General features: G+C 41.4%; 1 protein-coding gene across 47 annotated transcripts in view; it reads left to right on the forward strand.

Moving 5' to 3' along the window:
• Positions 1 to 22,114, forward strand: part of celf4 (CUGBP, Elav-like family member 4) — a 1,189,091-nt gene that overhangs the window by 1,163,854 nt on the left and 3,123 nt on the right. For 20 of the 47 annotated variants that reach the window (XM_078220807.1, XM_078220817.1, XM_078220843.1 and 17 more), the window contains 2 exons: positions 266 to 346; positions 6,092 to 6,175. In XM_078220807.1, the coding sequence (XP_078076933.1) occupies positions 266 to 346; positions 6,092 to 6,175 (165 nt within the window). Of the gene's footprint in view, positions 1 to 265; positions 347 to 6,091; positions 6,236 to 22,114 lie in introns of all 47 variants that reach the window. The other 27 variants (XM_078220922.1, XM_078220892.1, XM_078220902.1 and 24 more) reach the window with 3 other exon arrangements.

Below are 22,114 nucleotides of genomic sequence, written 5' to 3' on the forward strand. Positions count from 1 at the left end.
AGTGTAGATTAGAGGGGCTTTAGATTGGTTTCACTGGTCGGCGCAACATCGAGGGCCGAAGGGCCTGTACTGCGCTGTAATGTTCTATGTTCTATATTACATTTCCAAGACCCCCAAGGAGAGGAAGAGAGAATGTCCATTGGTAACTTTTGAATAAAATGATTAAAGTGAGTTACCATTTCTTCCAACACAGTTTTGCACTAATTTGTAATGTAAAGCGAAGCTATGCAATATACTGACACAGAATACCATCTCTGCATTACAGCTGCCTATCCTGCTGCCTATGGCCAGATTAGTCAAGCCTTTCCACAACCACCTCCAATGATACCCCAGCAACAGAGAGAAGGTAAGTTATTCACTATGTTCACAACATAAGATAGAGAAACAGCCCCGATGTTCCATGGACTCGAGGAATATGGAATTTATTCCATGATCATCATAATTCACGACAAAATACGTTATCAGTGGAATGCCAGAATCATAGAACAAAGTGGAATAAAATTGTTCATATATGACTAAGAAGCTTGAATGCACTTTTAAAGGATTTTTAATGGTTATTTTATACAAGTATAAAACTGGAGTAGAGGAAACAGTTTATTCTGTGACATAAATGGTTATTTTGTAAAGCTTTAATTGGATGAATTGAGATAGTAGATCATTGCCTGATATGGTTAATCAAATTAGGATTATACAAGAGTGTAAATCCCAGTCTGTGCACCATTCAATGACTGATTATGCCACTAAAAAAGAGATTTGCAGTTATGAGTCACCTTATCGCTTAAAGACATCTAAAAGCACTTTGAAGTTCAGTGACTGCTGTAATGTACAGCAGTGAGATGAATAATCATTGAGTTGTCATTGCAGTGCTAGTGCAGGAGGAATGTTGGCCAGGACATGAATAGAATTCAGTGATTCTCTTCAAATAATGCTTGTCCCGTTTCTACCTGAAAGAGAATGGCAGTTTATACTGTAAGAGAAGAGAGTACTGATTGGTCGGCAAGTGGACTCTGGTTGGTCAGGGTATTGTCATGGAGAATGCACCAGTTGATGGTAACTGGCAGTTAACTCTACCAGCACCTCTACTAACCAATCAGCACTCTATTCTCATAGGGTATAAATTGTCATTCCCTGTTCATTTGGTATTCTTGCAAATTGTCCTGATGAGTGCAAAATGAAAAGCTTTGACCAAAAAGTCTCTTTTTTTTCAGCAATTCTTATTACATTCTGTGTAATAATACTACATTGCCCAATCATCTACAATGGGAATTAGCCCTTTGTGAATCCTGAGATAGTACTAATGAATAGTACTAATGTTTGCTCTGCGCCACATATAATCCACTTCTGAGAGTTATGTGGACCTACTAATGATGTACAGAATGCAGGCCAGTGCCTATTTTAATTATTTAGAAGAGTTTGACTTACCACTCCCCCTCTCCACCAAATCACCCCTCATAGTCTAGCATCACACTTCTTTCCACCACTTTTATTAACTTCATCACTGGGGATCTGATACTTTACTTAAAAATATTTGAAAGCCATTTAGAAATTGCTGGAAAAAGCACAGAAGGTTAGTCAGCATCTGTTTTGAAGAAGGACAATCGTGAAGAAGGATCTGACCCACAGTTTCCAGCTAATTCAGCTTTTCAGTCTCAATACTTGCAATAGCCTAGAAAAAGCACACAAGTGAGCACACTGCACTTGTAAGCGTTGGCGATAATATCCATTCTTAATGTTTAGACACATTACTATTATTGACTATGGTAGCTCTAGTCCTCAATATGTCAAGAAAGATTGAGATTAGTGAATGTGTTTAGCACTATGCCCAAAATGCAACTCCTGGCATCCCTTAAGATTTACACATCAATTCTAAAGAAGGTCAGAGCTTCACCTTGCACCACAACTTAATTAGGTTTCAAATAGTACAACAATGACTACACTTCAGAAGTACTTCATTGGCTGTGAAGTGTTTTGGAATATCATGAGGTTGTGAAAGGTGCTATATAAATGCAATTCTTTATTTTGGTGTATTAATTACCTCAACAATTTATTGTTGAGTTTTCCTAAAGTTCATCCTGAAACAATTTTGTGGAAAATGGTGAATCTGGTACAGAATGTCAATGTGCTATGACATGTACTAAACACATAAGGGCTCAGGCACGAGTCCAGTAAGTGACATTGAAGATATTTGCAGACAATTGCATATATGTTTTCACATCTTTGTTTGCATAGAAATGTCACAGCGACTGCTATCCTATGTGTAAAGCTGTTTTAGCATTAGCAATTCATGCTTGGCAAGTATAATAACATATTAACCAGGGGAATACTGGTTAGCAAATATTCATTAGGACTCAATTTACTATTAAGAGGAAGAAATACTGTGCTCCTATCAATGAAATGACGCCAAGCCTAATACATTTTAATGAAGTGGAAATGGGCTGCTGTCAGCTCCAAGATGGGCTTGTTTGTTTCAAGTTTTGTCAGTAATGTGAATGAGTGAATGCAACTAATGCGAATAATCTGAAGAGTCACTATGAAAACTTCACTGCTCAATGCAATGGAAGACTTCATTAATTCTGAAATTTAAAAAAATTCAGTCTTGTCAGGTACAATTGAAAACATTTAGCGCAGCAAATTGTACAACATTACTTACCATGAATCCACCTTTCTCAATTCATTCATATTGTGTTCAACTGGAAACATCCAACTGCTCAGCGAAACAATCACTTTTCATTAGTAAAGCCTGCAGTACTGGGTAAACAAAGTGGTTCGAATTCAGAGGTCTCATCCATTTCAAAGTAAACCAGGTGAAACATGTGGAGCTCAAGACCACAAAATCCCTTTTGCTGTCATGTTCATTAAGGAGCCTGAAGCAGACTTTTGAGAGCGGAGACTCACACTGGCCTTGAGAAGGATAAGTTCTGGAACTCCCTCCCTAATGCATTCCACTACCCACGCCCCCGCCCCCCCCCCCCCCCCCCCCCCCCGCCCTCCCTCCCCCACCCCCAGTCCATTCTATCTTTCTTTAAAATGCTCCTGAAAAGCTGTCTCCCTGACCAAGAACCAGTTCTGGCACCTCCTTATTTGGCTCAATGTTGAATTTTGTCTTAAAGTACTCCTGTAAAGTGCCTTGGGACATTTTGCTTAGCTCAAGGCACAATGTAAATCCAAATTGCTGCTGTTGACAGAATTTCAGCCTTGTATTTCCTCTTACTCATTTGTCAATACCCTTGCCAATTTTCCTAACTCTCTATTCACCAACAAAAGACCATTTATAAATGATATGTAACAGCCATGATCTCAGTTAGGCTGCTGGTTGCCCTCAGCTTCCCTGGGCTGAAAGACTTCTTGTTCCTGATCACCGTACGGTGACTCCGTTTGTGAATTTATTTACAAACAGAGTCAGTTGTACTTGAAACTTCCTTCTGCTCCCTGACAGACATTCTGCATTCCAGCTCTGATGAAGGGTCATGCTGACTCAAAAGGTTGGCTCTATTCCCTCTCCTCAGGTGTTGTCAGACCTGCTGAAATTTTCCAGCATTTTCTGTTTTTGTTTCTGCAGTCCAACTGACTAACATTCTGACCTCTTCATCAGAATGGACAGACAGGGCATTCCCACTGAGGAATCCTCCTGAGATTAGCAGCAAAACAAAAATTGGATGGTCGTGGCATATGTTCATAAGAACCTAAACCAGCGATGAGATCCTAATTGACATATTGCAGATTCACTGTTCTTACCTGTGATACTACTATCACAGCTGATTACCTGGAATGCTTGGTGTTTCATTCACACAGATATCCTTTAGAAACAGCTTCCTGGAGAACATTGCAGAATAGTTTGCAAGGTCAACCCATCTAAAAGTTAGAATAGACCAAATGTTCCACTTAATGTCATTGAGAGGCAAGCGGAAGCGTATAGACTTTCTTTTGTTGGAAATGGTCATTGTCTGGCACTGGCATGGTGCAAATGTTACTTGCTACTAACCCAAGCCTGAATGTTAGCTTCCTGCCCACAGACATGGACAGCTTCAGTATCTGAGTAATTGCAAATTGAACTGAACACTGTGCAATTGTCAATGAACACCTCCACTTCCGACCTTGTTATGGAGGGAAAGTCATTGATGAAAGTAGCTGAAGATGGTTGAGCCCAGGACACTGTCCTGCAGTGATGTTCTAGGGCTCAAATCATTGGCTTCCAACAATCATAACCATCTTCCTTTGTGTGAGGTGTGACTCCAGTCAATGGAGAGCTTCCCTTCTGATTCCTGTTGGCAGTAAATACAGTAGGACTCCTTGATCTGATATTCAAAACTAATGTCACTTTGATTAAAGGGCAGTCACCCTCGCCTTGTCCATGTTTGGATCGAGGCTGTAATGGGGTCGAGAGCTAACTGGCTCTGTGCGCATCTGTGAGCAGATTATTGGTGAGTAAGTGCTGATGACCAATGGAGCAGTAATTGGTTAGAATGGATTTGTCCTGTTTTTTTATACCTGGTTAATTTTTTACTTTGAGCAGCTTGATTAGAGGTGTGGCGAGTCCTACAGGACCAGACTGGGATGTTTTCAGGGCCCATAGCATTTGTTGCATCGACTGCACTTAGCCATTTCTTGATGAAGCACAGTGAGTGAATGGAACAGGCTAAAGATTGGCTTCTGTGACTCAGGACACTTCAGCAGGGAACTGAAATTGTTCATCCATTCAGAAAGTGTGCCGAAAGGTGGTTGAGAATGTGTCAGCCTTATCTTTTGCACTCAAATGCCGAGCATCATTTTTTTTTCCAAAGCAACATTTATTGTTATGATTTCATAAACATTTTGCACAAAATTGAACAAAATAACAACAGTGTGCTTCCAGAAGATCGAATTATAGAATCTTACGATGCAGAAAGAGGCCATTCGACCCATGGAGTCTGTGCCAACCAGAATCCCACCCAGGCCCTACCCCCATAACCCCATGCATTTACCCAAGCTAATCCCCTGGCACTAAGAGGCAATTTAGCATGGCCAATCCACCTAACCCTTTGGAGTGTGGGAGGAAACCGGAGCACCCGGAGGAAACCCATGCAGACACAGGGAGAATGTGCAAACTCCCACACAGACAGTGACCCAAGCCGGGATTCGAACCCGGGTCCCTGGTGCTGTGAGGCAGCAGTGCTAACCACTGTGCTACCGTGCTGTCCTAATGATGGTCATTCTTCTGTAACCCATTTTTTTAAGTGGTTGTTCATATGATTCTGGCGCAAATCCATGTACGTCAGTAGTGGTATCAATGTCCTTGACTGGAAGATTTGTTCTTTACAACCTTTTTACCTCTTGTAGAACAAGATGGCCGTGATAGCTGAACTCGGCCATAATTCCCAATAAACAAAGGCATAGGGTTTCATTAATGCCCACCATTCTACAATTGTGGGACCAGCCATCGTTCCTTCACTGCTTCAGTCCCAAGAAGAAGTCTCACAACACAGGTTAAAGTCCAACAGGCTTATTTGGAATCATGAGCTTTCTCACAACCTGGTGTTGTGAGACTTCATACTGTGCCCACCCCAGTCCAATGCCAGCATCTCCACATCAGTCCCAAGAAGCTCACCAACCCCTTACACCGGTCTAACTGGGAATGGGGAGGTCCAAGGAGCCTCTTCTTCCAATTAATTACTTAATTGTCAACCATGATTCATGACTGGATGTGGCAGCCAATAAGCTTTCCTCTGCATCAAATCCATGCTTTTTGTGAGAGAGTTTAATGGGTGCAAACTAGAAAAAAAAGAAGATAGATTGAAAGGCAAACGCTATAAGATACCCCTTACATTCAGTTCATCTCCTATCCATCTCTCATTTTCTTAGCTGAAATGTCAATATTTTGATACAACAAATAGACCACCAAAGATGTCCTTTTCAGGTAGTTTTTTTAAATATTTACCATTTTGTATAAGGCATAGGAATTGGCGCACATCACGAGGTCATTAGTTATGAAATTTAATGTGTTTGTGCATGCTTCCTTCAAGCAGGTTTGTAAAACTGAATTGCTTATTTTAATATCTTCCATTTCTGTGCCACATTTCAATTATTTCAATGTAGTGCAATCCTTTCTCTGCAGGTCCGGAGGGTTGCAATCTTTTTATCTATCACCTTCCTCAGGAGTTTGGAGATGCTGAGCTCATGCAAATGTTCCTGCCTTTCGGTAATGTCATCTCATCAAAAGTGTTTGTGGACCGAGCGACAAACCAAAGTAAATGCTTTGGTGGGTACAGATAAAAAAAAGTTCAATTGCTATTCTGTGAGAAATGATTTTAAAAACGAGATTTTATGTCAATACACTGAAATAGTTATGTCTAAACAATGAGTCATTGCAAATTATGAAGGATTCCGCTCTTCTGTAGATTAACCTTTAACCTTTCCCCTCAGCAAACCCAGCTAAGGGTTTAACTACCAGTTTATTTTGCTGAGTGAAAAGGATTGGATTATATTCAACATTAAAATATTATTGCTTTGCTTTTAGATTACCAGAACATCTTGTACGTAGATATATAGAATACTGTGTATCCTTGAATGGAACAAGGTCCTTGAATACTTTTTATACAAACAGTTGAGGGTTATAACTGAACAATTAGACAAAACACCGTCAACAATCTTCTGACTGAAAAACTGCTTTGGAACAAGCACAAATCTTGACATGTAGTTGAACTTGAATACTTTCGAGAACAAAACAAAACATGGGCTTCTCCCCACTTGGGTCTGGATAATGACAGCTCTTGTGTTTTTTATTTGTTCCGTTTACTGTTTTCCAAAAGTGACGTGAAAGCTTGTAGCTGAGCCATTTCCTTTTGCTATTGATCTGAAAAGGGAGTGGTAATTTCCATTCGGATTCCGCACAAATTTGGCTGGAAGCAATTAAGAAAAGAAAGTTACCTCTCCAAGAGATGGTCTGAATGGTTCAGGCTTGATGTTGGTGTCATGCCATTGACTTTTCTTATTTTTAATGTGGTTGCTCCATATTTTTATTAACCTCAAAATATGGGAAATTAATAGACCCAAAATAAACAGATTTGCCAAAATAGACAGCTGAAAGGGATTAAGGTCATGTTGCCACCGGAATGTCTTTTGCACCCAGCAACTCTTCCTGCATTAGTCTTATTTTTTCTTGTGGTATTTTTGTCAAACAAATTTATTAATTACACCTGAGACAATGTCTGTTCTGTAAAATACAGTCAGTTGGTTGTATTCAAGGAAATCAGATATATATTGATTAAATTAACCTGTATACAGTGGAACTCAAATTTAGAACTCTTAAAAGACGCAATAATTCTGATGGTGATTCCAAATGAATGACTTAAAATAATGTTTGAAACTTCCAGAAGAAGATCCTGAACAGGATCAAAGGTTGTAAGTGGGTCCCACTGTAAACACCTCGACCAATTTAATGACCTAATTAATGAACATCGAGTACATTTTGTAGCCTTGTAGAATGACCTACTATGCTGTGTAAACATATTTAATGCAGAGAGGAATATAAATAAAAGATAACTTCAAAATATTTCATAATTTATAATGTTTCATTAAAGTCAAAAGTGCTAAGCGTAGCATGTTGAGTAGTTGAAATCTAAAAAAACAATCAGTACTCCATGGTTTCCTTCACGTTTCAAGTTGTATGTTTGTTAAACTGAGGAACAGAGATTTTCAAATTGTGTTTTACTGTAATATGGGATTTTCAACACTTTTTTTTGTATATCGTCCTATGGTACACATGTCGCTAATAAAAAATAATACAAAGAACTAAAGTCATTTCCAACAAATTAAATGTTCTATTGGTGTGTGCTGCGAACATATGTAACCAAAGATCAAACATAATATCTGGCTTATGTGGCATTTTAAAACTTTATTTGATGGTCATTGCCATTATTCTCAAGAGAAGTCCTTCAGAGGTTGTTCATCCTGTGGCATTCAATGGGATTTGGTCTTCCCTGCTCATAAAAGTAATGTGGTAATGTGCTGTAACCAAAGTGTGATATTGTCAATTTTTTTTGCTGCTTTTTTTTTCAGTTTGCAAAATAGGTACAATAACTCACACATGGCTTGTACTTTACCAGTATACCTGACTGTTATTCTCCATGGGTTCCCCTAAAGGACAGAACAGTATTTTCAAACCCTTTAAGGACTACAATTAGATTGTTACAATTGGTTCAAAATATAAAGAAAAATTGATCACATTATGAATAAGCAATGAGATCCTATCCAATTCTCCATTTTGTAACGTACATGGACTCAGTGTTGCATTTGTTGGAAAGGTATTTTTCAAATTAAGAGATTCTTCTTCTGGCTCTCAAAGGATTATCGTAGGATTCCAAATCAATATCTGACATTTATATTGTCTACGAAATGCAGTTTGAATGCATAACTTAATTACAAATGATTAGAATAAAGGCTAAAAATTTCACATCAGCTGGATATTATCTGTTTATCTTGAAGGGGTGTGCAGTGACTTAACCTCAAATCTGACTGACTAACACACAGTAGTTTCCCTGGCACTTTTTATTTAGGGCGTTCAGTTCTGCTGCAAGCGTTTCTTTACGTTTTGTTAAGGTTATATGGAAGTGGCCTATAACACACATTTTTAAATCATTGGCTTTCAGATTTAGGTCACTGGGCCCCAAGGGGATCCCAGGGGGCTTTGAAGGTTATCAGATTGCAGTCCATCTGCTATCAAGTTCTGTATTCCTTTGCATTTGCCACCATGCCAGCATAGTGCTTCTGTTGATGTGGACTAATAGAAAATGTTTCCAGCAGTGATGGCGCAGAGCAGCTAGCAAAATCCTTCAGATGTTGGATACAAAGGGCTTTTCCTGGGAGTTTGTCAGAGTTTGCAATTGGTACCTCAAATAGTTTGAGATCCACTGCCCTACTGAGGCAAAGACTTCTTTTACCTGTGTATTAATAGATCTGAGAAGATGAGTTGGTAAAAAAGAAACTTCTAGCCGGAGAGTAAAGACGGTGTAAAATTGGTATTTCTGAACAAACATGGTCACAATGTTCTGGATTTGACATTGGTAAAAGAGCAGAGTTAAATTAGGTTCACTATTCCAATATTGAACAAAAATTTGGACCTCATACTTTAATCAATGTGAGTTTCCTATTTCAATGTAGGACCTTTGCAGTCTGATATTATAACCATTAATAAATAGCTTACATCACTGTCTATTTTGAAGTTATGAACATTACTACTTATGAGATTTAAAATCTTGGAATACATGACTCCATTAGGGATTTCTGCCTACTCCCAGTTTTGTCGATTATTTTATTTTAATAATCTACCAATCCCTATCCTCTCTTTTCCATGTTGCAATAAATGGGAAAAACCACCAATGGGAGCCTACATTCAAACACTTTAATCAATCTCACATAAATTGATCTGTGGTTGAAAAGAAAGCTGTTGTTTCTGTGGAACATGTTAACCAATACATTTCAATGGAGGGAATATTGCCAATTGCACCAACCTGGTAGGGCAGTGGCTTATTTACTGCTAAAGCAAATTGTACCACAACATAGAAACTAGAAGCAGGAGCGGGCTGCTTTGCCCTTCGAGCCTGCTCTGCTATTCATCTTGATCATGGCTGATCATCGAATTCAATATCCTGATTCCCCCCTTCCTCCCATATTCCTTAATCCCTTTATCCTCAAGAGCTATATCTAATTTCTTCTTGAAATCAGACGTTTTGGCCTAACTACATTCTGTGGCAGTGAATTCCACACATTCACCACTCTCTGGATGAAGAAATTTCTCCTCACCTCAGCTCTGAAAGGTTTAACCCTTATCCTCAAACTATGACTCCCCCACCATTGGGAACATTCTTTCTGAATCTACCCTGTCTAACCCTGTTACAATTTTATAAGTGTCTATGAGATCCTCTCTCACTCTTCTAAATTCCAGTAAATATAATCCTAACTGACTTAATTTCTCCTCATGTGACAGACCTGCCGTCCCAGGAATCAGCCTGGCAAACCTTCGCCATACTCCCTCTATAGCAAGGACATCCTTCCTCAGATAACGACTCCAAAACTGCACACAATACTCCAGGTGTGGTCTCACCAACACCCTATATAATTGCAGCAAAACATCCCTATCCCTATACTCAAATCCTCTCACTAAAAGGCCAGCATACAATTTGCCTTCTTTACTGCCTGCTGTACCTGCGCACTTACTTTCAGTGACTGATGCACGAGGACTCCAGGCTCTCATTGAGTATCCACCTCTCTCAACTTACACCCATTCAAGTAATAATCTGTCTTCCTATTATTGCAAAGTGGATAACCTCACATTTATCCACATTATACTGCATCTGCCATGCAGTACTTATATCACAATTATTGAGGTGTCAGTACGTGGATCACTCTCATATTCACTATATTTATTAATGATCTAAATTACGGGATAGAAAGCCACATCTCCAAATTTGCTGATTACACAAAGAGAGACGGCATTGTAAGCAGTGTAGATAGAAACATAAAATTACTGAGAGGTACTGATAGATTTTAAAAATGCACAAAACTAGAAAATGAACTTTGAAGTAGGCAAATGTAAGGTCATCCACTTTGGAGCTGAAAAGCATTGAAAAGAGTACTTTCTAAATGATGAAAAGATGGAAATACTGGAGGTCCAAAGAGACTTGGGGACTCAATTTTCATAGATGATTAAAATGTCAAAAATTGGAATAGGAAATAAAAAGAGCTAATTGAACATTAGCCTTTATCACTCGAGGACTGGAATAGATGGGGATAGAAAACAAAACAAAGCCCTGGGTGGACTACAGCTGCTGTTGTGGGTGCACCTTTGTGTGGATTTATCAGAATTATATCTGGACTCCAATGTTTAAAATATAAGGAAAAGATTATAACGACTATCCCTAAGGAAAAGGGGCGGCACGGTAGCACAGTGGTTAGCACTGCTGCTTCACAGCTCCAGGGTCCTGGATTCGATTCCCGGCTCGGGTCACTGTCTGTGTGGAGTTTGCACATTCTCCTCGTGTCTGCGTGGGTTTCCTTCAGGTGCTCCGGTTTCCTCCCACAGTCCAAAAGATGTGCGGGTTAGGTTGATTGGCCAGGTTAAAAATTGCCCCTTAGATTCCTGAGATGTGTAGGTTAGCGGGATTAGTGGGTAAATATGTGGGGGGTAGGGCCTGGGTGGGATTGTGGTCGGTGCAGACTCGATGGGCCGAATGGCCTCCTTCTGCACTGTAGGGTTTCTATGATTTTTATGATGATTACACAAACAATGCTTGTATTAAAAAAAATAAGGGTTGATTGAACAAAGATTTCAAGCTATTAAGAGGGACAGATAGGGTCGATAGAGAGAAACTATTTCAGCTGGTTGAGGAATCTAGGATGAGGGGCCATAGTCTAAAAGTTAGAGTTAAACCATATAGGAGCAAAGTTAGGGAACACTTTGCACACTGGAACTCTCTTTTGCCAACATCAATTGATACAAGATCAACGGTGGGATTTTCCAGCTATGCTCCCCCCAAAACCGGAAATTCCTACTCGAGTCAATGGATCTTTGCATGGTCCACCCCGACCCGCTACAATTCCCATGGCATGTGGAACAGGAAAATTCCCCCCCAAGTGTTAATTTTAGGTTGAAGATTTATAGGTTTTTGTGAACCGAAAGTACTAAGGAATATGAGGCAAAGGCAGTTGTATGAAATTAATTTGGCTATCTGCCATGATCTCATAGAATGGCGGAAGAGGTTCGAGTGGCTAAATGGCCTAGTCCTGTTGCTATGTTTCTAAGACAGTGGGGTTGATATAGATTCTATTAACAAAGGCAAAGAAGTTCCTTACAAAATCCAAACAAAAAACTATTCCACATACTGTCATATGTTATCACAATAATGGAATTAGACACCAATTACTGATAAACTAACAACCACATAGATTTATTTCTTGATATATTTACATTGACATTCCAATATTAATAGTTACAAGAATTAAGAACAAAAACATGCAAAGGGGAACAGCTCTGGCAATAGTCCTGAGATTGTTTTTCACATTGACGCTTGAAGTTCTATTCAGACAAACCCCAAAAATATTTTGGACAAAATCCAAATGTGATAGGAAACAAGAAGCAACTGGCTGTTGGATTGTCACTTCTCTCTCACCTCTGACCCCCAATCTCAATTCACTTTTTTCCTTTATATTGACATTATGATGATCAGACTATAACCAAACATTCTTTCTAAGCATGATCTTCCAGTGCTTCTGCCTCCTCCTGACATTTGTGCTGTGTTGAAATCAGGACTCGCCTCACTTCACTTTGCTGTAATTAGTTCTATCATGGGAGCTGAAACCTATGGAAATTTTACCTCCTAATTGCTATATCCAAAATTATCCTCTCTTTTCCTTTACTCTGTCTCCCTTCAGTGCTGTCCTATAATGCGGGCCTTGCAGTTTCAGTTTCTCAATGTCCTCACTTCTCCACATATTAGTTATAGCCTCCAACACTTTGCAGTTCATGTAGAGGGAGTAACAAAGGATCACCATGACCCACTGAGAATTACAAGCATATAGGACAGCAGCCAATGGTTATGCTGGGACATCAATCTAGGTTAGTTTGGTGGAAAATATATGGCCTTAGCATTGAATATTGGCTGCAAGGTATATCAGTCTTAGTAGAACTGTGTAGCCGCACCTAATCCCGTTCAAACTCGACACTGCCAACGTTTAAGTTTTCCCTGCTACTTGTTCCATTATGCTGCTTTTTCAACAGAACTACAAAAGCAATATAGGAAATACAGGAACAAGGTACTTGTGTGCACAGGGCTATTTCCAGTATTCTGCATAAAGGAATTTCTTCCAATTGTCTCTTGAACCAATTTATGTGGCCTGTTCCACCTGGCCTTTCATGGTAAGTTTTTCCACAAGTCTATTGTACTTGATGTGAAAAGGCTCAACCTAACTCCCCATAACTTGCTAATTCTTAATGTGCATCTTTTTAATGTGGGGCGGCCCGGTGGCACAGTGGTTAGCACTGCTGCTTCACAGTGCCAGGGACCTGGGTTCGATTCCTGGCTTGGGTGACTGTGTGTAGTTTGCATGTTCTCCCTGTGTCTGTGTGGGTTTCTTCCGGGTGCTCTGGTTTCTTCCCACAGTCTGAAAGATGTGCTGGTTAGGTGCATTGACCCGAACAGGCGCTGGAGTGTGGTGACTAAGGGAATTTCACAGTAACTTCATTGCAGTGTTAATGTAAGCCTTACTTGTGACAAATAAATGAAATAAAACATTTGGTGCTTGACCCCTTTGCCATAATGAATATATTTGGATCTATTTTGTCAGTTCTCCTAATAATCCTGTAGAGTTTGGGCAAATCACCTTCAAGTTTATTTTCCAGAGACAGCATAGCCTTATCCTATTAATTAAATTCTTAATAGCTGCAATCCTCCTTGTTTGTTGCTCCTGAAAGGTTATGAGTGGCTGACTCCATGGGACTGCTGGCCAATGTTTGATAGAGGAACAATATATTCTCTTGGTTGTTTTAAAGGGAACTTGTCAGAGAGCCTTACCTGTTGGCAGTGCAATGTGGAAATTATGATATATCCTTCTGTAATCAAAGAAATCCAAAATGGGAGTGATTTTAACCTAACCCAAGCAGCAGGAAACTAATGGTATCTGAACATATTGCACAGAGCCCAGTTTCCATTGATGTCAGGTCATGTGTGATCCAAAACAGGTGGCCAATTGGATCCCATCAGTTTCCTCATGACAGAAAATGATGGATAAACTTAGCAGTTCTGGCAGCCAATGTAAATCTAGTCCAAAGATGTGCAGGTTACATGGATTGGTCATGCTAAATTGCTGCTTAGTGTCCCAAGATGTGTGGGTTAGGGGGATTAGTGGGGTAAATCTGTGGGGTTATGGGGATAGGGTGGGGGTGGGCCTTGATAAGATGCACTGTGGGAGAGTCGATGCAGGCTCAGTGGGTTGAATGGCCTCCTTCTGCACTGTAGGGATTCTATGATTAAATGACCCATCTACAGACCTGTTCTGTAGCAAGGTCATTTAGATCCAAAGCATTGGGTGTGATTTTACCGGCCGTCTTGCCCCACTGCAAGCAAGGATGGAGAATTTGGCACTCAGCCAAACCTCCGTTCACTGCAGTGAGACCAGAAAATCTCGTGGCATGAACGGCCAGAAGGTTCCACCTGTTAACTCTGTTTCTCTCCAGAGATGCTGCCAGACCTGTTGAGTTTATTCAACAGTTTCTGTTTTTTATTTCAGATTCCCAGCCCATAGTATTTTGCTTTTATTAGTTCCCTAATCATACTTTTAGGCTAAAATTACAACACTACATGCCTCTTTCCTGTCAGTTAAGCATGATAGGAGAGGCACAATAATAACTTGGAGCCAGGAACAGCCAGGGAGGAGAGGATTTCCAGATAGGAAATGATTTCTCACAGGTTCTGCTGCACTGAGTGGCAGGACTTATTGTAATTTGTTTCACCAGGCCTCCAGCCTGACTGCCAGGCTAACTGCCTGTTAGACTGGAAGGCAGCCTGGGAGCAGGTGGCAGGTCAGTCTAAAATTGTGGCTGGCTGGAGGGTAGCGGGGAAGGTCGATGTCATGGGAAGGTAAAGTAGTCAAACAACAGGATGGGTCAATCAAGGGGCTCCTATCACTGGATGTTTGAAGGGTAAGATTGTTGCAAATGAAGGAAGGACTCCTTCTTTGCCCATAAGCATTATTAAATTAAAGCATTAGCTCATAGATCTGATCCATCTTGCCTCTTTCCATCTGCTGGGAGTCTCATGATCCAACAATCCCAGTGTTCAGGTCTTAAAATGAAATTTATGTTAAAATGGAGGCATGCAGCCATCTTAAAAGTTTTAACGACCAGCCCACTGACTGCTTGCCCTTCAAAAACCCAACCATTTTAAACTGGGAGTCAGGTCAGACACAGGTTAGGGTCAGATTTCCCAATTTGTTTGCCTTTCAATCTTCCACTCATCCTGGGGAGTTAAGATTATCCCATCTGACTCTTTAAAAAGGAATCAAGCACTTTTTTCTCTATCCATGTTTGCTTATGCTAAGTGCACTGCACTAATACATCAGTCCCTGCATTAATGCTACAATATATCATGGTCAATTTTCTGATTTTAGTAAAAGTCATTAAAAACTCATAAAAATAGAAATGTTTGTGCTCATATATTGAAAGAAATTTCATCTGTCTTTTGCAATTTTCTTGTCAGTCTTTATTTAATATTACGTTTCCCGATAATCCATTTGCAGTAGCTGTGTTTGTCAAACCCTCAAAATGTCAGCTAGATTGATGAAATAGATCAACTTGGTCTGTAATAAACTATAACTATGAGGATAATATAGGGTTAGTGACAAAGATTATTTGTATTAATAAGTTTTTTGCACATTACCTTTAAATTGTACTTTTTTTTTAACCAAGTGATTCATAAAAATTTCAGCATCCAAGAATGCCATTTGGTCCATTCTGCCTGTGTCATTGCTTCCTCCTCCAAAAGAACTATTGAGTTTAATCCCAACTCTTTGTTGATGCTGTTCAATGTTTCTTTAAGCACATATTGCTGCTTAACTCAGCTTCAATTGCCACTTACAGTGATGCATTCCAAATTCCAATAACCCCTTGTATTAGAAAAATTCTTCCAGCCTCCTGCTTTATGCTACCCCTTAATCATTTTTAGCTCAGGCAGTGCCAGAAAGGTTTGTGTAACAAATAAACATCACACATCCTCTTGGCAACCAAATGCTATTACAAATTTGAGTAATGGGGATCTCAGTGCAGCTCTCCCACAGATTTGTAGGCATGGCAGAGAATCATAGAATTCCTACAGTGCAGAAGGAGGCCATTCGGCCCATCGACCTCAATCCCACCCAGGCCCTATTCCTAGATCCCCACATATTTACCCTGCTAATCCCCCTGACACGAGGGTCGATTTAGCATGGCCAATCCACCTAACCCACGTATCTTTGGACTGTGGGAGGAAATTGGAGCACCCGGAGGAAACCCTCGCAGATACGGGGGAGAATGTGCAAACTCCACACAGACAGCGACCCGAGGCCAGAATTGAACCCGGGTCCCTGGCGCTGTGAGGCAGCAGTGTTCACCACTGTGCCACCATGCCACCCCATTTATGAGCCCGAAACGTTTAACTAACCATAATAATCAATTTTCTATCACAATGGTGTTTTTAATCACTTTGATAATAGAATAGTCAAGAATAGGAAAGTACAAAAGCTAGAAATCAGAATGTAAAGAGAAGTTGCTGGAAGTGCAGAGCAGATGAAATAAATGTTACTATTTTGAAAACTAAGTGGTGACCTCTTTTTTCCTTTTCCAGATGCTGACAGACTTGCTGTGTATTTCCAGAATTTTCTGTTTCTCTTCAGGAATAAACAAGTGACCGAAGATTACTGCCAGCATTTATTCTGTTTATGTGTAAAATGCTCTCTCTCTCCATCATTTTAACCAAAATATTTACCCACCAGGTTTAAGGTGTCCTTTAAAATAACGGAACGATTTTTTTAAGAGCTTGTCAAGTATTTATAGCATATCATCGATAACCTTAATTTATATCCTAAGGTCTCTCCAGATTGAAACACAAGATTGAAAGGGTTGGCTATTAGAATTCCAATTAGGAAAAATCATTGCTAGCAATACGGGGGAGAATAAATTATCTTCATTCATATTATAAATGTTATTTTAATAAAATACCTTTGTGGTTATTTTTGTATTTTAACCAACAAGATTGATTTAACCTTAAATATACTGCCCTCATTATTGCCTCTGTTAGAGTTCTATTGATTAATAAATTATTCATACATGTCCTTACTGATCAGACCTCACTATGTCAATTTGGAGTAAGAACATTCCACTCCACACATCCTTTTGCAGTGTGAGTGTAAGCCGACTTGTGACTAATAAATAAACTTTACTTTTACTTTACAGTGAGAACTGTAGCCACTTAAATAACTGATGTGAGCAAAGCTGTAAGGGTAATGGGGAAATATAATTGGCCAAACTATGGCAAAGTTTTAGCAAGGGAAAATTTAAGAAAAAATATCGCCAACTTGATTGGAAAAGTCTAGGACAGGACTACAATGGAGTCCAAAATCTAAATAGTTCATTATCAGACAGTTCAGCTCATCTTCCATTACCAGTGTATCAAAAATGAGATTTGAGGCCAATTGGCTTTGGTTCATATTTGATTTCTCACCTTTAGATGAAGTCCAGAAGTCTTCCCTGCATTGTCATCAGAAATAGGAATTGTGTTATCAGGTCTGGTTCATTATTGCTTGACTCTATTGGTGGTGTAATGAACATCCTTTATGTGAGAAGCATTTCATATTGAAAATGTGCAGGGCAGAAAAACAAAATCTTTAGAAAGCAATCGCACACACAGTTTTGAAGAATGTGGTGTGACTTAAAAACAGGTTACAAATGGCTCATTCTACCCCATTGGCGTTTTCAACTTTTTAGCCGTTTTATCAGCATTGCCATTCTTCTTTTGGTATTTACCATTTAACACTTGCTTGACCAGGTAACAAGATTTGAGAATAGGGCCATAATTTCTGGCTCCAACACAATTTCCAAGAGTGAATCAGTCTGCAAACATGATGGCAAAATGATCCTATAGACAGAGTGAACAATTGCAAATCATTCCCTCCATGTTAAAATTGATGCACTTTCAGAGCTTACTTTGCATAGAAAACTGATCTATTTCCAACATCTGGAACTGGCATCCCCCTCAAAAACAAACAGGAAGTTGAACAGTGTAGGGGAGGTGATAGCCTTGTGGTATTATCGCTAGAATATTAATCCAAAAACTCAGCTAATGTTCTGGGGACCTGGGTTCGAATCCTGCCACAGCAGATGGTGGAATTTGAATTCAATTAAAAAATATTTGGAATAAGAATCTACTGATGACCATGAAACCATTGTCGATTGTCGGAAAATTCCATCTGGTTCACTCATGTCCTTTAAGGAAGGAAATCTGTCATCCTTACCTGGTCTGGCCTACATGTGACTCCAGAGCCACAACAATGTGGTTGACTCTCAACTACCCTTGGGCAACCAGGGATGGGCAATAAATGCTGGCCCAGCCAGCAATGCCCATGTCCCACGAATGAATAAAAAAATTCTATTTAGTGTTATCCCAAGATGAGTGAATATGTTAATTAATCACTCTACAGTTTACAAAAAGTAGTTATTAAAATAAATAGAGACCGGCAAATTCATTGGTACCATGCCCGTCTTGTGCCTGGGCATCCAGTGTTGTGGGTGGCATGTACACGCATATTATGCAGCAGAAGTATGGTGGCTGCTATATTGGTGAAGGGTTGAGTGTAGGAATCCAGGGCCCAATGTGTAGTGACAATAGCCCAGGATTTTCCTGATACTTGCACCACTGGAATGCTGCATCCACAGCTTGGAATTAGTTTTACATGATAAATGTGCCAGGAGGTTTTGACAGGAGTGAGTTATGCCATGACATCACTTCCCAGGACTTTTGCTGCACTCTTCCCGTACCCTGGCCGAAACCAAGCAACACAGATATTTATAGCTGGGCACTGCAGCTATAAAAGCCCTTCCACTCCTTACACACAAATCAATGGCAATTGCAAATTTCCTTGATTTGTGCCCACTCTCCTCTTGTAGATATTTAGGGTTGAATTTTAACTTTCTGACCCACTCACAGCAAGGGGAGGAACCTAGCAGCGCAGCAGGAACCTGGAAATTGCAACACCTCATTTTTTTCAGCGAAGCAGCCATTGCGTTTACATTTGACTTTTGGGCTCCTCCCACCATTGGAACGAGTTGGCATGATGATAACCTGCATCAATCTATTTCAGCTCATCTATTTAAAGGCACAATGCAAGGGTTGACGCTTAATAAGCAGTTTTCAGAAAGAGATGGAGACACAATGAAGCAAGGCAGTAGCATGCTTCAGCGATGAATCTTTGGACATGATGCTGTGGGCTATACAGGCCCACAGGAAGGTTCTGTTCCCCGCAGCCAGGTGGAAGAAGACTGCCTCCAAAAACAAGCAGATGGATTGGAAATGGCTGAGGAGCTCAGCAGCAGTAATGTGGTGCCTCACTCCTGGATACTGCTCAAGTGGGTCAATGTCCTCATCAGGATAAGAAAGCTGAATGGCATGGCACAGTCAACATATTGTGATGTGCATCTAACCCCAACTCCCCTTGTTCTGCCTTCCCAAGGCTTCTCCTGCATGAATGATAGGGATACATCATGCAGATGCAGCTATTCCTCTCTGTCTAGGCACCTTATCACACCCCCATCTGGCCAGCCACCACTGACACTCACCATCTTATTGCCATGAAAAACCCATCCAAAACTCACACGGACTTGTGCCAATGTTGTCCTTCCATCCTGTCAAAACATTCCATTTCTTACTCTCATTGCTCACTGCTTTCTCTCCTTGCAAGTGAAGACAGCAAGAACAGCAGGGAGAGGAGGAGAACCAGAGGTAGTCCTCCAGTCATCTCCACCTTGCCAGCTACACAGGAGGAAGCACTGGAGGAAGCTGTGTCTCAGCATGCCCGGATGTGGCTCTCCCACCTACCAGGTGAATATTAAATATCATACAACCACATGACATGTAACACTCACTCATGTTGACTTGCCAGCAGGCTATGAAAAATGACAATATGCACAATGACTTCGAATCTTCTCACCTTGTCGGTTCTTAATCACGTCTTTCATCTCCCACAGGTTCCTCGGGAGGTGGTTTGGGAGGAAGATGAAGAATGCTCAGAGGTCACTGTCTCTGAGGATGTGTCCCATCACAGGGTCCACCAGCTCAGCTACACACACTACAAGTGAGCAGGAGCAGATTGTGAGGACAAGTACAGCCGTGGTGGGGGGGTGATGCAGGAACTTCCAAGCGATCCTCAACTGAGCCTCAGGGGCCATTGATGAAGATGATATTCTGGAGCAGCAGCAAAAATGTGTGCAGTCCTGTCAGCCTTTCTAGCTGTACTATGCACGATTAGAGAGGGGTTAGTCCATCTCCAGCATAAGTGATGTCTCAGGTTGGTGTCTAGGTGATGGCAGAGAGTGGTCACCTGCATGGAGCATCAGGCACAGAAATAATCAGAGTGCGCGTTCCCCTCTGCAATGGCCTGTGCACTCCGACTGCCACCTCACTGAAAATTGAGGGAGCTCTCACTTTGGCCAGTCAGCACCTGACAGAAGTGTAGGAGAGAACTGTGGGGGACGAGAGGGAAGGTGGAGAAATGGAAGGGCAGTCACTGCTCGACGTGTTTACACTTCTGACCCCTTGCCCCTCCCTTCCTCAGTCACATGCTGCTTTCTGCCACAGCGACTGAGTCTACCCCTGCACAGATGCAGGTGGGACAGTCTTGGGTGAGGCTCTGTGGGGCCCTTCCTGCCTCCAAAACCCAGAGGACCTCCCCCAGGAGTATCTGAGCAGCCAAAGTCCGGATATGAGCAGCCTTCCTCCAGCTCTGATGAAATGCCTCAAGGCAGGAGTAGTAACAAAATAGTTGAAGGATTTGTTGGTACAGGAGGGTTTTCGCTTCGAGTATGGCGCTGTGATACACTATTACATTTCTGTTTATTCATCATAACATTTATTTCACTGCTCCACTGCCTGTGACCTTCCAAATGGCCTTCTGACCTGTGAAGAATGGTGGGGCATGAATTCTAAACCAGCAATGAATGTCTGTGAAAGGGGTGGGTTGTTGATAGTGGGACCGCTGGGGTCTGGGAATGCTTAGTAATGTTCCCTTGAACTTCTATTCACCGTCCACGACTGACACGGTGCAGTGCACAATCCTTTTAAGATTATAGCAGAGAATGCTTGGAAACATTTCTTGTGTGTAGCCTGCTGCTGTTCCCACTGTGTCACATTCTGGAATGGCAGCACACCCACACAGCTTAGAGAAAACACTGGCGCCCAGCGGGTTCATATTTGATGTGCCATGTGGCTGCACTGCCTCAGTTTAACTGAAGCCTTCCTGAATCAGACCCTCCAAGGCAGCCCTGGCAGCTGTGTGGGCAGCTACAGATGCCTTCACCACACCCGGCTGCACCAGCAGAGATGCAAAGCTGCCGCTTCCTCTTCCTGAAGCTCCAGTGTGCATGGAGTCCCAGATAGTCCCAAGCTACGATCTTCAACATCCTGACTCCTTGCCCCAGTGGACTCCCATCCACTGACTCTGCATCAAGGTGTGTGAGTGTCTCTGGGAAACATCAGTGGTGCAGAGTGAACATATCAGGGCAGTTTTGTGAGGATCTTGCCCAAACATCCATGATGATCTTGCAGTGGTTGCGGACCAGCTGAGCATTGATGGAGTCGTATCCTTTTCAGTTGATAAAGTCTCCTGAGTGATCTGAGCCCTCCCTCTGGGAGCACTTCATTGCTACATGTGAAAAGTCAGTGATTTCCTAGACCCAAGGGAATCCAGTCAGAATAGCAGTTGCCCATTTTCTGACTGGGCTCATCAGTTGCGAGACGTGCTATAAGTGGCAGTCTTGGTAAACAAGGCATCCATTACCTGTGAGATGCACTTGTGGACAGCAGATTGTGAGGTTCAACAAATATTGACTGGAGACGCTGGAGGGTGCAAGAAAGCATGAAATTAAAATCTGCTTGACTGCTTTTGGCAATGTGCGCCCACCTGGTCCATGAGGCAGGAGACTGAAAATGTCAGCAACTGTCTGACAGGAATCTTTGAGCCTCTGAAGATGCTGGTGCTCACCCATGTCCAGGAAGCTTGTTTCCTGACAGTCTACCTGTGCTTGGGGGTGGTGGTGCGCAGAATCATCTCCTGTGAGCTGGAGCTCTGTGTGCACACCTCTCCTCCAGTGGAGCAGCAGCTTGGTGAGGTGAATGCAGATGTTCCTCATCTGAGGTCCGAGGTAGAGGAGGGGCTCCCGTGTTGATCTGAAAGCTGACAGCCGGGAATTGCACAGATCAACCAATCCAGGTGTAGGGATGATCTCTAAAGCAGTGAAAGCACATTCTCACAACAATGTCTTGTCAGCAAAAGTCTTTTACCAAAGCAGGGAAGGAGGTATCAGATCTCAGTAATTGCCTGTCACTTTTTCAGCCAACTC

Source organism: Mustelus asterias, chromosome 1 (assembly GCF_964213995.1).
Source record: "Mustelus asterias chromosome 1, sMusAst1.hap1.1, whole genome shotgun sequence".
NCBI classification, from domain to species: domain Eukaryota; kingdom Metazoa; phylum Chordata; class Chondrichthyes; order Carcharhiniformes; family Triakidae; genus Mustelus; species Mustelus asterias.